Source organism: Mastigoproctus giganteus, chromosome 11 (genome assembly GCF_048544385.1).
Source record: "Mastigoproctus giganteus isolate SK-2022 chromosome 11, ASM4854438v1, whole genome shotgun sequence".
NCBI classification, from domain to species: Eukaryota; Metazoa; Arthropoda; class Arachnida; order Uropygi; family Thelyphonidae; genus Mastigoproctus; species Mastigoproctus giganteus.
The window spans coordinates 68,395,965-68,411,652 of NC_143585.1; the positions used below are offsets into that span (position 1 = coordinate 68,395,965).

At 37.7% G+C, this 15,688-nt stretch overlaps 1 protein-coding gene across 1 annotated transcript in view; it reads right to left on the minus strand.

Moving 5' to 3' along the window:
• Nucleotides 1–15,688, minus strand: part of LOC150078093 (uncharacterized) — a 101,725-nt gene that overhangs the window by 12,892 nt on the left and 73,145 nt on the right. The window contains exon 4 of the mRNA XM_090384768.1: nt 3,571–3,764. Within this exon, the coding sequence (XP_090240894.1) occupies nt 3,571–3,764 (194 nt within the window). The remainder of the gene's footprint in view (nt 1–3,570; nt 3,765–15,688) is intronic.

Here is a 15,688-nt window from a genome sequence, read left to right on the forward strand (position 1 = left end):
TGGATTATCGTGTCCAAGTATGGAGACCTTATCTGGAAAAAAGACTTTGGGATTCTTGAAAGGGTTCAAAGACAGCCAACTCGTATGGTGAGACCGTACAAGGAATGACTTTCGAATATGTCGGCTACAGAACTTGGAAACCACATTTTAGAGTGGGGGGGGATGTGATCGAGGTTGATAAGGCTCTAAGATGAATTAGTTTAATGATTGAAGGCAGAATTTTCATTGCCATGAAGAATTCTAGAACTAGGGGCCATAAATTTAAATTCAAATTACAGGGGAAGATGGTTAGACTAGATTGCAAGAAGTTTTTCTTTTAGACAACGAACCTTTGATTACTGGAAGGCGAGTTGACTCCGCAGGTAATGGAGGCTGACAATTTGAAGAAATTCAAAGGTGAACTGAAGGCGAATTTTTGTATTTTATTATCAAATTTTCTTTTTATTATTATTTATTTTTATTTTTGTTATTATTATTATTTTTTTGCCGGTGCATCACAAGCCTGTGGCTCCCTTTGCATTACATAGCTAATACTATCATAACACAACAAGGAAATAAGATTATTTTCTAACAGAAGAACTTTGTACATAAACAGAGTGCACGCAGTATTGATAGCATTGAATGTTTACATGAATGTTTACGTAACATGTTATTTTGTCGATACCAGGGAGCAAGTTCAGTCTAGATTTTCCAGTTAATTAATATCTCGAGTGTGAACAATTCGCAGAAACTCTGGACTGCTAATCAATATTCCTTGGACCATATCGATCTGTTAAGTTTCCTGATGAAAGAAAACCGTTGAATACCTTCAGCGCATATGGACAATGAAACTGATTAACTACTTTTAAATGTAATTCTGTAACATAATGTAATACGATACTTGGAAATCTTTAAAGAAACATTTTTTCCCCTGCTATTCGAGCTTGATCTCCCACTTCCTTGAGTTCTTTTGAACCTCACCATCTTGCCCAGTGTATATGCGTAGTCTTCTCTTCCAACTAGCAAGAATGGTTAGAAATGTTTATTTATTTAAACAGGTAAAGAAAAGTTACATCCACCCCCCCCTTGACTTGCACTCGTACAATAGAACGTGCGTGCAAATTTTCTTTCCTTAAAAGAAAACAAACACCAAATTCGCATTTTCACATGGGACATAGCTAAACGAAACCAGATCCACTCTTCACATCACTTACAAAATAAAGGGCCAGTTTTCTATTAAATATCCCAGTTGGGGATATACCTACGTGATGATTGGTAACACGCCAAACCAAAGAACGATCTGCGCATTTAATACAGAAAAGCAGGCTATTGTGGCTATCTTTGATGTACTTTGACATTTGTTGACGTATTTGTACAGCAATTTACTTGTATTTTTATTACTTTTCATTTTTTGGACCTATTTTGGATAATTGTCCAATCTAAAAGCATGTTAACCAACGCCAGAATCAGATCGGTCCAACTATTCCTTAGCTCAATCGAAACTTTCATTTGCTTCAATTACAAGGTCTTATTTGTTTGCGCAATACAAACAAGAAAAGGAACTCGCCCTTGCCAGTAGCAAGTGAGGCTTAATGGATAAGTGGACGTGAAATCCTCTTGCTCTGCCTGTATATGTGCCGCTCCTAATGATTATTTCCGCGGCTGTTTCATGGGCACACGCGATGAATATTACTGGTACGGTAACAATGATGGTACCTAGTCAACTAACTTAATCGGTCAACCACTTCATCCGGGTCACTTGAGAGGGACGAAGGTGACACGCACGTTCATAAATTATACTGAATACATTATCACAGTATGAGAGAATTCAAGATTAACAACAAACGTTTTATTATTTTAAAAATACCAATGTGTCTTGTTAGAGATGTTACGGGTATTACTACCCCAAGTTCAAAGGCCACAAGAAGATATCCAAGAATGCCTACCTTTGCACAAGTTAAAATGGCCTCGGGGGTAACTTAAGATATGCAGGATTTCTGGAGATTCCTTTTGGCTTTAAAAAAGAGGCTGATACACGACAGATACCAACCCTCAGTACGGACTACAATAAATCATTTCCGGCACTTCGTTCTTAAGATGCCCTGAGGTTCAGAGTTAAAACTGCCACTCATTCATTCCTAAGAAATAAGCTATCTCTAATGCCTGCTTGTCTTTGAATTTTTTAGTCATCTCAGTAATCACAAAGGACTTGGTATATTATATTGAATATAATTCAAGGGCAAAAAACAGAACTATTTCTGTTATAAGTCTCGGTGCCGACTAACTCCCTACTGAAGGAAAAATATTCTCAAGTCAGCAGGAAGGAGGGGATCTCATAAGTGGCAGGACACCAACTATTAGAAATTTTTCCCTCAGGAAATGACATTTATGCAAAACGGAAGATTTCGTACGAACCAATTTTTAATAGATGAGAGATCTATAGTTGCTATCTGGACCATGAAAAAAAAAAGTACATGAAAAGGACAGTCAAATATAAGCAGGTTTTAAAAAAAGGTTTCTATAAAAATGCAATATTGATGTCCACTCTAGTATTAATATTTGATATGAACCACCGTTCAATGAAGCTTGAGGCTTTTACAGCACAAGCAAAACTTGCATCTTTGATTAGGGGTTCAGTAAAGATGGTATCCTCTTGGACAATATATTGGGCGTGTTACTTGTCTGGAGAGGTCTAATTTTGAAGACTGGAAGAATTGTTAAAGGCCTCTTCAATCTGGGCTGTGGTTAAGTGATCTCAAACGGAGGGACAACGTGCAAACGAGTTCCTGAGCATACACTTGTACAAATATCACGCAGATAAAGATCGCATATGGGTCCATATGAATTTGACCCGCTATATTCAGAGCAGTCAATGTGCCAAAGAACCCCAAAACAACGATCCAAGAGATATAGTCGACCGCCGCTTTTCGATGATTGAACCATCACTTGTGAGGTCTCAAAAAAGGGAAAAAAAAAAAAAAAAGAATTCACTACGATAACAATCTTCTGAGATAGTAAATCGTCCTTATCCTTATTGTGTGATAAAAGGCCCTCAATTTTTAGTACCTCATAGTATGCAGATTGACAATGCCAAAGAAAGATGGGTAATAACATTCACTGACATCTCTGGGTTTATCCTTTCCATTTTAATTTCTGAGAATAAGGTCCCCATTATTATGAAGTGGCTTAATCTTTCCAATGGCATGGTGAGGAAGGCAACACTATCCGAATGGTTTATATTTGTTTGAGAAATCAATGAGCTCGGCAAACAATTCTAGTTCGTAACTACTTGAATCAGATTTTACCTAATTACTATATCGAGAATTATTGACCATGATGGTTTTGGCCAGAGAAAAGTCTAGATCTGATCACGCCTTCGTAGCCGGATCTGGACCCTCGTATTTTCCAAGTCCGAGACAGTTAACATTCTGTGGGACTATGTCCCGCACACACTTTTGAACACAAACATATCGAATGTAGAAGCAAGCGTTATAGTTAAATTAACAGGACACAGATAGAGGTTCCAGAGAATAGCTATTCGGTTATACTTTGTGAATGATCTCTTCAAAGAAAGATCACAAGCACACTTACTTTGTATGAGAGATACTTTGAGTTGAATGCGGAGTGCCCAATCTGAGTATCCCTGTTGGATTCGGGTCTTCTTCCGTCCTTGGAACATCATTAATAGGCTGGCATTCACATTCTGTATGATTGATGAATAGAAGTTTCTCCACTGAGTTGCTGATTCCAACAGTATTGATACCTTGTCTTCCTACGTGTAGAGTCTAAAAAATAAGAAAGAAAACATCTCAATTTCGAACGTCAGCTAACTTAAACAAATATAATTAGCAGCCATGGTCTGCATGATTAATAATCTCTGAAAGCGTCACAATTTCAAGAAGAGGTTACTCGCAAGGAAACTTTCTTGTAGGATTATCATTGACCTTGAAAATTTAGCACACGATTTGGTAATATAAATGACCAGATTTATTTATAGCTCATGGAACCCTTAATCATTTGCAGCTGAAGTGAGCTTCATAATCCGCCACTTGTCACATGCAATGTTTCACAGTAAACCAACATAGGAATTTATATTTATTTGCACGCGCAACAACCACTTTACGCATTATCTGCTTATAGACAAGGATGTAGTCTCATTTGAAGCCTCTTTGTATCCCGAGGAATGGGTTGTTTTGTAGTATTAAATATTTCTTACGGACATTCTAATTCCCAGTTAGACATACTTTATGGGGTCATCAAACATACTGAACAGCCTTCGTCTTTTTCAAGTCCCAGACAGTTATTACTGTGCTTGTTGTCTTAGAAGGACCAATAATTAGAAGTCCTTCAGAAAAACGCCGTAGACATTAGAGACCATAAACAGGTCTGATAGCGAGTAAAACGATGGTGATTTTTATAACCAGAAAGGGGAATGCCCTGAGACAACGGAGACAGATGTTGAAGGTCGAAACTTTCTCGGACGATTATGAAATTAAAAATAGGGACAGTGAACAAAAAGTAGGAACATCGGGGTACGCAGGCCTTACGATATATACGAGGTGTGACTGAGTAATGAGACAAATAGCTGAATTTAGACATGGCTAGCATAATTAAACTCTCCCTACTTATTCTTCAAATAACCGCACAGCCAAAAGTCAGAGGTGAGGGTAGGTGGCCACGCTTAGATTAGGTACGTATTAAGCGCCAAAGCAACTAAGACTGAGGCGTGGAAATGGGCCTCAGCTCATCATTCCAAACGCTGTTCCATAGCCAATGGTCGTCTACCTGTATTCGTTCTAGCGTTCCACCAGTCTAGCTTGTGCATCACTAGTTTATAGCTGTTATAAAATGTGGGTATTTCTTTTTTGGAACTTGTCAAAAAGGCGCTTCATGTCTATTAACTGCTCGTATTCTGTGGTCGGTTTTCTGTGGGATAAAAAAACACAAATTTCAGGGAAGATTAATGAAAGAAGAAAAAAAAAAAAAAACCGGATGTGAGAAATCTGCATAAGTTGGTCCCATCCCAACGGGAAGTATATTTCAACTTTGGTCTGTAATGAGGGATAATCGAACCGGGTTGTTTTCTACACAGTGTGGGAACAGCGACTCTACTGCATGTGTGCATATTTGAAGGCAACCACCAAAGGAGTTCGTCTGCCCTGAGTATTTATTTCCAGAAGTGAAAGATTTAAGGTACTTTCAGAATGTTGTGGTGCGCCTTTTTCTCTTAATAGCCGGATCTGTTAATGCTGTTAGAAGTCACGATTGATTCTATTTGCTTCATTACGGTTCTGAGTGATCAACTGTACCCCGTGATGCAGTACTTCCTTCCTGCTGCAAAGGATGTCTTCTACGGCCGGCGTCTTCATATCCACTTAGCACTTATCACCAAGTGGTTGGAGAAAAACGAAAGCATGGGTATGCCTACTATCCGTACAATTTCTTGCAACTCTTAACTGAATTTTAAATTTAACTTCTGTCAATGACTTCGACACTTATTGAGTTTCATTTTGAAAGGGGACGGAAACATGTACATATAATATATATTGCCAAAAATAATACTACATAAATTAGGCGTAATCAACACAACACCACAGCAGGATGGATGTGCACATATCATAAAAGTTTGTACACTATACGCTGATCTTTGTTCTGATCACACTGAACAGTAAACAATTCTCTGCATATGAAATATCCGGAGGAAGATGACCACTGGTTTTACTCAATATCAGAATGAAGTATAGTGTTGATACTGGCATTAATAAATAAATCGAACTCTTGCTATGGGATTGAACCTTGGAAAACACTAAATTATTCTTATCAGGTAAAAAATTAATAAACTTAGTATAAAGAAGGCTGATTTTAAACTCGTACCATTTTAAACTCCAATACTCAATGTTACTTAAAGGACGAAGAGATGACGACCAAATAGGCGATGCATAAGCAAATAACGAATAGATATTACCACATATTGGTAATATCTGTTCATTATTTCGTAAACATTTAAGTTTCGACATTTTGGAATCTACAAAAGTATTTCTTGGAAAATTCAACTTTATCGGTTAGATTCATGGAGTTCTGAACTAAGGGATATATAAGAAAGACCCTTATCGAATCCTTAGTAACCTTTCAGTTCCAAATACAGTATCTCAAAGTCTTCTCTGCTTGACGCCATCTTATTTGAGAAAAGTATCTCCGAATTCAATTCCCTCAAATATTATTGAAAGTTACTGTGTTCAAGTTTCCGAAGTTACTGTTTTTACCACGATACTCATAACCGGATCCATAGTTACATTTTGATCACAGATTTTCTTGGTAAATAACGCATCGAAGAAAGAAACGATCGTGGACAGCCAATGTTAAATTCCTACAACTTTCTCAGATAAGTGTTAATCTTATCTCCCATTACAACACCGGGAGAATGACATGGACTAGGGAAAAAAAAATGGAAGTAGCTCTCGAAATAATCCAGAGCTGGTCTTAGCAATTTAACCACGTAAAAATCAGGAAAAAATTTATTTATTTGAATTCATTCACCGAAAGTCAGCAATAAAGGAAGTTTAACTGGCACCTTTTTATGTATCCTAAGATTACAGGGGAGATGATAGATAACTTCGTAAACATTTCTACTTCTGTTGGGCTATTAATTGGACGAGCTGTCCACGTACAAAAAGTATGAATTTCATTAATATTATCACTTTCTCCCGCTGGAGCAAGAGCTTACTTAGCAGATGTTTCCAGGTACAGTACAATTTCCCTCCACGAGAAGCATTTCTTAGAAATGCCTGACTCGCTACCATTTTCGCGACACCTTGATTTACAAGTTTCTAAGAACACGATAGCAGACGAATGGGCAGGTAATCAGCGTTGATGAGCCAATTACGGCAGCTGATTATCGCTAACGTCGACAATCCTAAATGGGACTTTGGGTCGTTAGCCTCCCCACTACACATAAAACAGCGTTGTTCTCTCAAGTGTCCTTTTCTTATGTGCAACTTCTTATTCTTTTACTTTGAGAAACTGAAAGAACTGAGACTGTTCATAATTAGTCCAAATTGAATTGCTATTGGCAACGATTCTAGTTTATTATTATAACTGCGCTGCATGCACCATTGGAATCTGTCTACCGGATATTGTAGAGTGAAATCTCGTACATCACTGGATATAACGTTACTGTCAGCAGAAGATACTTTGTAAGCAGTGATTCATTGGATTCAGGTTTGGTACTCCGAGCACAACCTCTCTGGAATGACGCCATTATGATCATGCTGCAAGGTGTGGTATTCTCTATCACGGGTGTGCTTTTAAAACTTTGATCTATGTTTCTCCTCGTATTTAAAATCGAATACGTAGGGTGTGTCTCAGATTCGGTCTGTTCAAAACATACGGTTCGAAGTAGTCTGACAAATGACACACACACGTGGGGCTTATCCATGTAGTCCCGGAACGGTATCATCTTAACATTTCAGCTAACCACACCCACCAGGACCTGGAAATCCGACTGAAGTTGATTTTATAAATGCATCGCAGTTTAAGGGAAAGACTATTGCGTGCAATAAATATAAGAGGATAACCCTACAAGAATATAATATAGAAGAAAGGTTAAAAATTTCATATTTCTTTTCTGAGTGCTGTTTTCTACGATTTATGTTCTGGTGAATGATAACATATCACAAAGGCGCTGAAGGAATGATATATTTTGTGAACGCATCAACTTGGCCATCTGATGTACTCCAGGTTTAATCATAAAATAATTCCGAAGTTTGGCTACGGATTTTGAGTAAAATTGGTGAAGCTATTGAGGATAAACTACAACACATTACTGTAAAAGAACGCAGCTTCTTTGCAAGAAGATTTAGTATTTTAACTGAAGTAAGAACAACAGTTGGCATTCAGTTATCACAATAGGACATTGTGCAACATAGAATATATACGAAATGATTCAGAACTCCACTAATAAACATAGGAAGTGTGACTCAATAAAGAAAAACATTCTTACGTGGGTGTGAATGTCTTGTTGAGTCAGAGCTTTTGCTGAAGTACCAGTAATGACTTCTCGTTTGATTTATTTGCGTATGGACAAGTCATGTCACAAAACTTGTTTCCTGATCGCCCGGTTGACTGTCACGTGCCTGTTATTGTAATCAGTGTAGATAGCAATACGTTGGGTTCAAATAGTGGTTTGTTTTTGTTTTTAAAAAGTCGATAGCCAGGATGAAGGCATGACGTCATGCGTACGAGTTCTACAACTACAGCTTAGTTTCCGGAAGAGGGCATCGCCATGGGTTTCCTGACAGGCGACGTAAGAATGTTTTACTTTAGTATTGGTCCAACACTTCATTTAGAAATCCCCGCCCACTTACAACCTACTTTGTAAGGAAAGTTATAAATTATTGTATACATTCTTGAAAGTTTTCAAAGTACAGTACCTCAATGGCTTCTTTCTTAACTTCGTTTACATACTGACTGTTTATAAATATTGGTTATGAAGACGGAGAAAAGCTAGGTACACCTTAGTTTGACCCCTACTGGATTTTGTATCTGACTTCTGTTCTTTACTCTCATGCAACCGTTGATAATAGAACATAATTCAAGAGGTGAAACTGCGCTGCTTTTAAGGAAATTAATTTATCATATAGACCAGTACCTGTAACAATTGACCCCAAGATATAATCCCAGTTCATCCTGGTGACATCAAATAATAATTAGCTGTAAAATCACAGCTTTATATTTAACTCCCATGCGGGCCAAACTCAGTCATTTGACTGGAAGTAGTTCGTTTAATTCAGTTCTAGCTACAAACAATCTCAATTATTCAACATTTTGTAATTTGAAGAAACTTATTTTAGATCTGACAAATTTTCGTCCCAGAGAAATATCTGTGCTGTATTCATCTTGCATTTAGCTTAACAAGAAATAATCTTATTTTAAACAAGACCCCGAGATATAATCCCAGCTCATCCTCTCGTCTCGTGACGATAAATTATTAATAACAGTAGATTATTCGTTAACTAGACTTTGGGGATGCTATTATAAGATCATACCATGTAGTCTGACCTTAGAGAATTACATCTTCTCCTTTAGCATATTCCCTTATGGTAGCTGAGATTGTAAACACGTTTAAGAATTATTTTTAATTAGTGTTCTGCATCTTGTATTAAGATTGGAACAGTGAAAATTACTCGTATAACTGTGTTGTTCTTCAAATAAAGTTGTTTGGGGATTGGCAGACAGCCAGATCAATAATCTGGAAAGAATTTCCATGATGTATACGCTGTTACCAAAAGTGTTGGCACACTGACAACGGGAATGCACGATAGATACATGTACCATCTACTTATTATAAACTATCCTTTCTAATCTATTACACATTGTAAGACCAGTTTCGAATATATGAATACACGAGTACAAGGTGTAGCAATAAAGTTCCCGGACTAGTGTTGTTGCTGTCACGTTCGATGAGTTTGAAAATAAACGGAAGTGGTATGTTGTAGTTCAAACTTCCTCTAACATGTAATGAAGCGTTAAATCATACCAGTGTGTTTGAATGGCATAAGCGATTCAAAGACGGATATGAGAATGTTCGATGACCCAGGAAGTGAGCGTCCACCAATCTCACGAAATGAGGACAGAATTGCAAATATTAGGGAAACTGTGGCAAAAGATTATTTCCTGACGAACGACCCAGAGAAGCGTCAGAGCATGCAGTGGACTTCAAAACCAACACTAAGGTTCGAAATCTTGGACTTGATCTTGGACTTCTGAATAAGAAGTCCAAGATCAAGACAATGCTGATCGTGTTTTTCGACAAACGTTGTGATTCACAAAGAATTTTTATCTGAAGGGGAAAGAAACAATACTGCGTTCAACGTACAGATGCTTCAAAGGCTATTGAAGCGTAATTCCTGGGCGAGGCCGCAATTTCGAGAGAAAGGCAGCTGGATCTTGTTGTACGACGATGTCTCCGCCCATTCCTCAATTGTTGTGAAGATATTTCTGAAGGAATATAGCATTGTACAGATCAACCATCCACTCTCAGTAAAGTCCCAGCGAACTTCTTCTTTCCTGAGGTGAAAACTGCCCTCAAAGGGAAGATTTCACGATGTCGAGGGCATAAAGTAAAATGTAACCACCGAATTGACCATTCTCTTCGCTGACTCATTTCAAAAACTTTTAGAACGGTGTAATAAATGCATTCAATCAGGTAGCGATTGCTTTGAATAATAATAAAATATTTTTGAGCTCCTTCACTTTCTGTTCATTTTATTCACCAGTCTGGGGATTTCATTGCCACACCGGTGTTTATTTACGATATTGGCCTCCAGTTTGCAAAGATAAATCATATCATTCGAAAAATCTGAACCAGGAATTGAGTTTGATATCAACCAGTATTTAATGAGTAAATTTCTAAATACGAAATTAAATAATTGATGCCTTTTGCACAAATGACCAACTGACATTTTTAATCTTTTTACCCATTAAAAATTCAAAGTTAATTAAGTTTCGGTGAAACTTAAATTAAAAATGATTTTCTCTTTCAAATCTTATTTCCACGCACTAAAAACAAAATCCAGACAATGTCACGGAACTGTAATAATTATTTTTGCTGAGATTGTAAATAACAAACAGCCAAAGATGTTGCACATTTGTTTTTGCTTTCCTTTTAAAGAACGTAACATTGTATACGAAGCGGACATTTATCTGTGCATCCAGCTTCTAATCAATGTAAAGAATCAAAACACCGTCCATCTTGGTGTTATCCAACGTGAACGAAAAGCGAAAAAACAAAAACAAGTGTAACAAAGAGTTACAGCGAAATTGTTGTGGATGATATGCAGATTTCTCTTTAAGATAAAAGGCTCAGCAGCAGGATTCACAATAACTACCGAGTGTGGTAATGATGACAGACACAGAGTCCGTTATTAATGTCACTCTCGAGTATTGAGATAAACGATTACGTTCATTGGGAGGTCCTCTTCCCCCTTGTCCCCCCAGCAACCCACACGCTATTCGAATAAATAAAGTACTAGAGAGTTTCCACGATTTTCAGTACGTGACACACAAGACGTTCGTAGGCACTGTTTTTGTCTGTATGCAAGGTCAAAGTTCAATCAACCATTTTTGTCTTTTTTTCTTTCTTGCTCCGTGAACTGTCTGACGGCTAACTTCGTGACAATGGGACAGACACGGTACGGTAGCCTCCGAGAAAACGAAGTGGAGCTAATGAATCTAATCAGTGCTTCCAATGTCCTTGGACTGATGAGCCAAATAGGGATTTATCAGACCAGCCATGATAAGTTGCTCGATGCGAACCATCGAATTAGTACAGCTGTGCTGGAATGCACGTTTTCATATGCTGTTATACTTGACTATGAATGATTACTGAAACCTGTTTTTAAGTTTCGAATTGTGAAAAGTTGTACAATGACCTTGAAAAAAGGTCAAAATGAATATCGTGCAGTGATGTTTTGAATTGAAATGATTTCTGAATTTTTTTTTTAATTATATCTTTTATTCGACCTTCGTCTGGACAAAAAGGACCCCAAAGTCTGATTGGGGTATATCTTTGACTATTAAATTACCTTGTAATATAGTCCCCAATCCATAATTTTTGGCTGATAGTCATTTTTGATTTTCATTAATTTGTGGATTGGATTCAATTACGTGTACTGTGGTCTCCAATAATTGGTTGCTAAAAACATTGGATAAATAGTATAGACTCCTTTCACACGAGAACGTACAATTTTAAAGGAAATATCGGCACTTCTTGTAATGGCCAATACACTTAAGTGAAGTTACTTTCTCTTGTAAGCGTAATATGCACCCCCTCCCCCTTGCAGCCTACATTCCAACAATTCACTTAATATTGAATAAAACTCGCCAGGTAGCTTTTACTTTTTGTTTCTGGCCCCATTTCCGGATAACTTCCTGCTGGAGAAACAAACAAGAAAAATTGGAATTCTTGAGTGTGTAAACAATACTTGGACACCTTCCAGGAGAGACATGGGCGTGTGCTGAAGGAAAATATGGGATGTATTGTGAAGCACACGTGACTTGAACTGAGAAACATGAAGGGAGAGGTGTTAATGAGTTAACATCCTATTTGTTGGAGTAAGCTCATTTGACAGTTGTGTTGATTTCCTCCATATATTTTCTTTTATTAACACCGTCCAAATTTGGATCTAAACAATCATTGCTCATTTCCTCGACTGGAAATAAATTGTAAATTAAATATTCGATACTACCTGCTTCTTGAACACAGATCTCTTTCTTGGTCTTGTAGCGTTGGGACTCCTTCCTCAGTGAGTTTATTAGTGGGTCAAAGGCAAGAGGGAGAGAGCAACCAACTAAGGAGGAGGAACTGGATAGACAGAAGAAAGAACAGATTAAACGGATGAACAGACTTCAGAGAGAAGTATTTTCTAGTCAACATTCTAGCATTATGTTACTGATGTAGCAATCGAAAGATGGAAGCAATATGAAAAGTACAGAATCATATTTTTCCTTTGCTCAGAAGACATGGCAAGAGCATCTTCTCTGTTTCCTTCGATCTGTCTTTATTGGCTCCGTTACAATACCGATTACCGGTCTTCTCCCCGCACTATAACCGTATCTTGAGGGAAAACGTCTTATAGTGATTTACATGAAGCGCCCCGATTTCTTCTCAGCACTTTAAATATTTGAAGAAGCCGAAAAATATATGAAAGTTGTCTTCTCCTCCAAAAGGGAAATCATTGTCCAAATGATCGCGTGCGTTAGCCAGTGACGAGATACTCGAAACACCGAAGAAGCAGAAGTCCCATTTCTCGAGCTTCCCGCTCTCTTCTTAAGGATGGTATTAAGAAAGGCCTCTTGCCGTTTGTCCCCTTTTCTTAGAGGAAACCCTCCGCCTGCTTTCAGACTGAGCCAATTCCGAATGTCTTACTGACGAACAGTTGAATAATATAAACCCAGGGAATGTTGCAACGTACCTGCCAGGATTATCTGTTTATGAATAATTCAAGCAAAAGAAATTGCTACTCGGGCTTCTTATTGTCGGCTCGTACTAACAGAGCTTGTCTGGGAAAAAAAGTTTAGTGAAAACACGCTTGTCGAGGAAGATAAGTCCCGAAGTTAAGCGGAATAATCGCGAATTTTCCGTGGTAACTTAAGAATGGTCGAATCCCTCGGAGAAAATGAAATCGGGAAGATTAAATATTTTAACACTGTCGATGTCTTGTTGGAGTAAGAGAAGCAGTTCTGCTTTACACGCAAATGTGCAGTTCAAGGCTCACTGTTCTGAAAATTGTCGAAATCAAATGCATAAAGAGTAGAAGTATTCAGTTCGCGGATGAATACACAGGCGAGTAATGAAGTGATTGAAGAGCAGTAGTATGTTTAAGGTTTTCTGTTTTTTTGAAAGCGGGAATTAACAGTTCACTCATCCTTTTGTGCGAATTTCATCTAGTTTAGGATTAGAGTTCAGCCTTTCTTCCTTATTGGGAAGAAGAACTGTAGGATTCAAGTACGATTTGGACCAACTGATAAGAAGAAATCAGCGGGTTATTGCAGCCTATTTACGGTTCAGTTCTGGTTCGAACCCGCTATTTGTAGAGCTCATCTGTTAACCTCAAGGCCAGTTGTTAACCTGTTAACCATTAGTCCATTAGTGATTCACTGGGACGCCATGTTGGAAGCCACATCTGTTCGGCCTCGACATTTGAAACAACCTGGTGATGCATTATGTGAGGAATGGCAAACAGTCCCACCTGCCACAGATATAATCGGTCGGTCGTCCATCTGGTGTAATTACAGATTACACGCTGTAATTACAGCCAGGAGAGGCCCAGAGAGTTATTAATTTTCTCCCATTATGCAGGTTTTGTAACCCTTAATAAAATCAGTGTTGTCCTTTGATTTGGGGGAAAATGTAGTTTCGGAGAGGCCCATCTCCTCTTTGAAGGTAAATTTATAAAAAGTCATTGTCGATTCCTAAGGGTGTATCAGAAATATTGACCCTGGGAAAGAGTTTCCCCTGATGGACGAGATATCAGTATTTAAAAGTCTCCATATTAGAAGAATCGTTGAAGATTTTAACTCAGCGAGGTAAGTTTGGATTTAACTGTGGCTAAAATAGAAACGATTCTTCTCTGATTGCGACTAACTGCAATAAGGAAAATAAACATTCGGATAGTTGTAGATTATCTACATGGATCGATTAGTATTTGATAACCCAAGAACGTTTTCTTGGTAATTTAAAATTCTGCAGCGATGCTGTGTTGTTCACGTCTGAAATTTGAATTAATGGAACTAAATCCGATATGGAAATGGACAAAATCATTCCTTGGAGAATTCTGCTAATGTGCCATCGGTGGTTAACAAATTGAGCTTTCAAAAGCCGCCATCATTACCCAAAAGATTTTTTAATTTTCGATGTAGCTTCATTTAGAAATAAAATACTCTCCGAACAAAAGATCTTCCTCTTCTTTTATCTCAACAAAAAGAATCATTTACAGGCAGGTAGCAGGATTTATAACCCAACTGTTATGATTGGAAAGATAACAAGCGAACCAAGTGTACAGAATTCCACTTAAGCCTAACCATTATATTTCCCTTTTTTTTTGTTTATCAGAATGAATAATATTCCTGTTACTTATCAAAAGTAATTTCGGAAAGAAATTCATCATGAGTAGCTGTTGTCTGCCATTAAATAAGCGACCTACAATGATATCTTCATTACTACACAAAGAAACGGTTAAAAAAAAGGGGAGGGGGAACTCGCTGCGTGCTTTATCTTTATGCAGACTCTTGTGACATCAATCACTTGAGTTGTGTATTAAGATAAAGAGGTTTATTCATTTTTCTTACTCCCTCGGGACTTGTAACAGCAGGGGAAAAAAAGTATTACTTATCTTGTACAACCATCTCGAGAGAATTAACCCAACAATGGGGTCGAATTCAAATGCATTTCTTAATTAATAAGCCTAAGGACTTTATTAAGAAAGTTGAGGTTTTTTTTTTCTTTAAGATTCCATGTCTTAAGCTCCAATTATTTCTTTAGCAAGTGGCGACCCACAAAACTTTATTTGGTCTGTTACTATTGACACACTCAACCTGATTACCTACACGGAAGGGAGGGATGTATACGCCGAAATTAAAAAGTACCGCGGACACACCTTCTATTGGAATAAAGCAGGTAAGGAGGGATTTTTCAGGAAGTTCCAAGGTCGGGTCACTTAAAAAACACGGGTGGGATAAAGTAATCTTGTAGCAACACCCAGCTGGCTTGACTCTTCTGTTACTAGCCCTTGGGAATTGAGTAAGGTCTGAATGTTGATATGCGAATGAGTCCGCTAAACGTTCTGTCCTTTTCTTTAAATGGCTTGGAGAAGGAAGTAAGAATTGGCATGCATGGACTCTTGCTTATTATCATCCTAAATCATATTTCAAATTACGTCACTGCTGTGAATTCATATTTATTTATCTTCATTAAGAATTTCGTTGTTGAGGGGCACTGAGAATTTCCATATTTAATCATAGTGCTGCACATATGTGTAATTAATTAGCGCGCAAAGCTTGTACCAAATTTGAGAGGATTTGGGACTGGCAACTCAATTTATTGTTCAGTACCGTAGAATTAGAGGAGTTAATTTTTATTTCAGCTCAGTAGTTAAAAAGAAAATTCAAATATAAAAGTTCATGAAAATCCATGCACTGAGAGTAGAGTTAT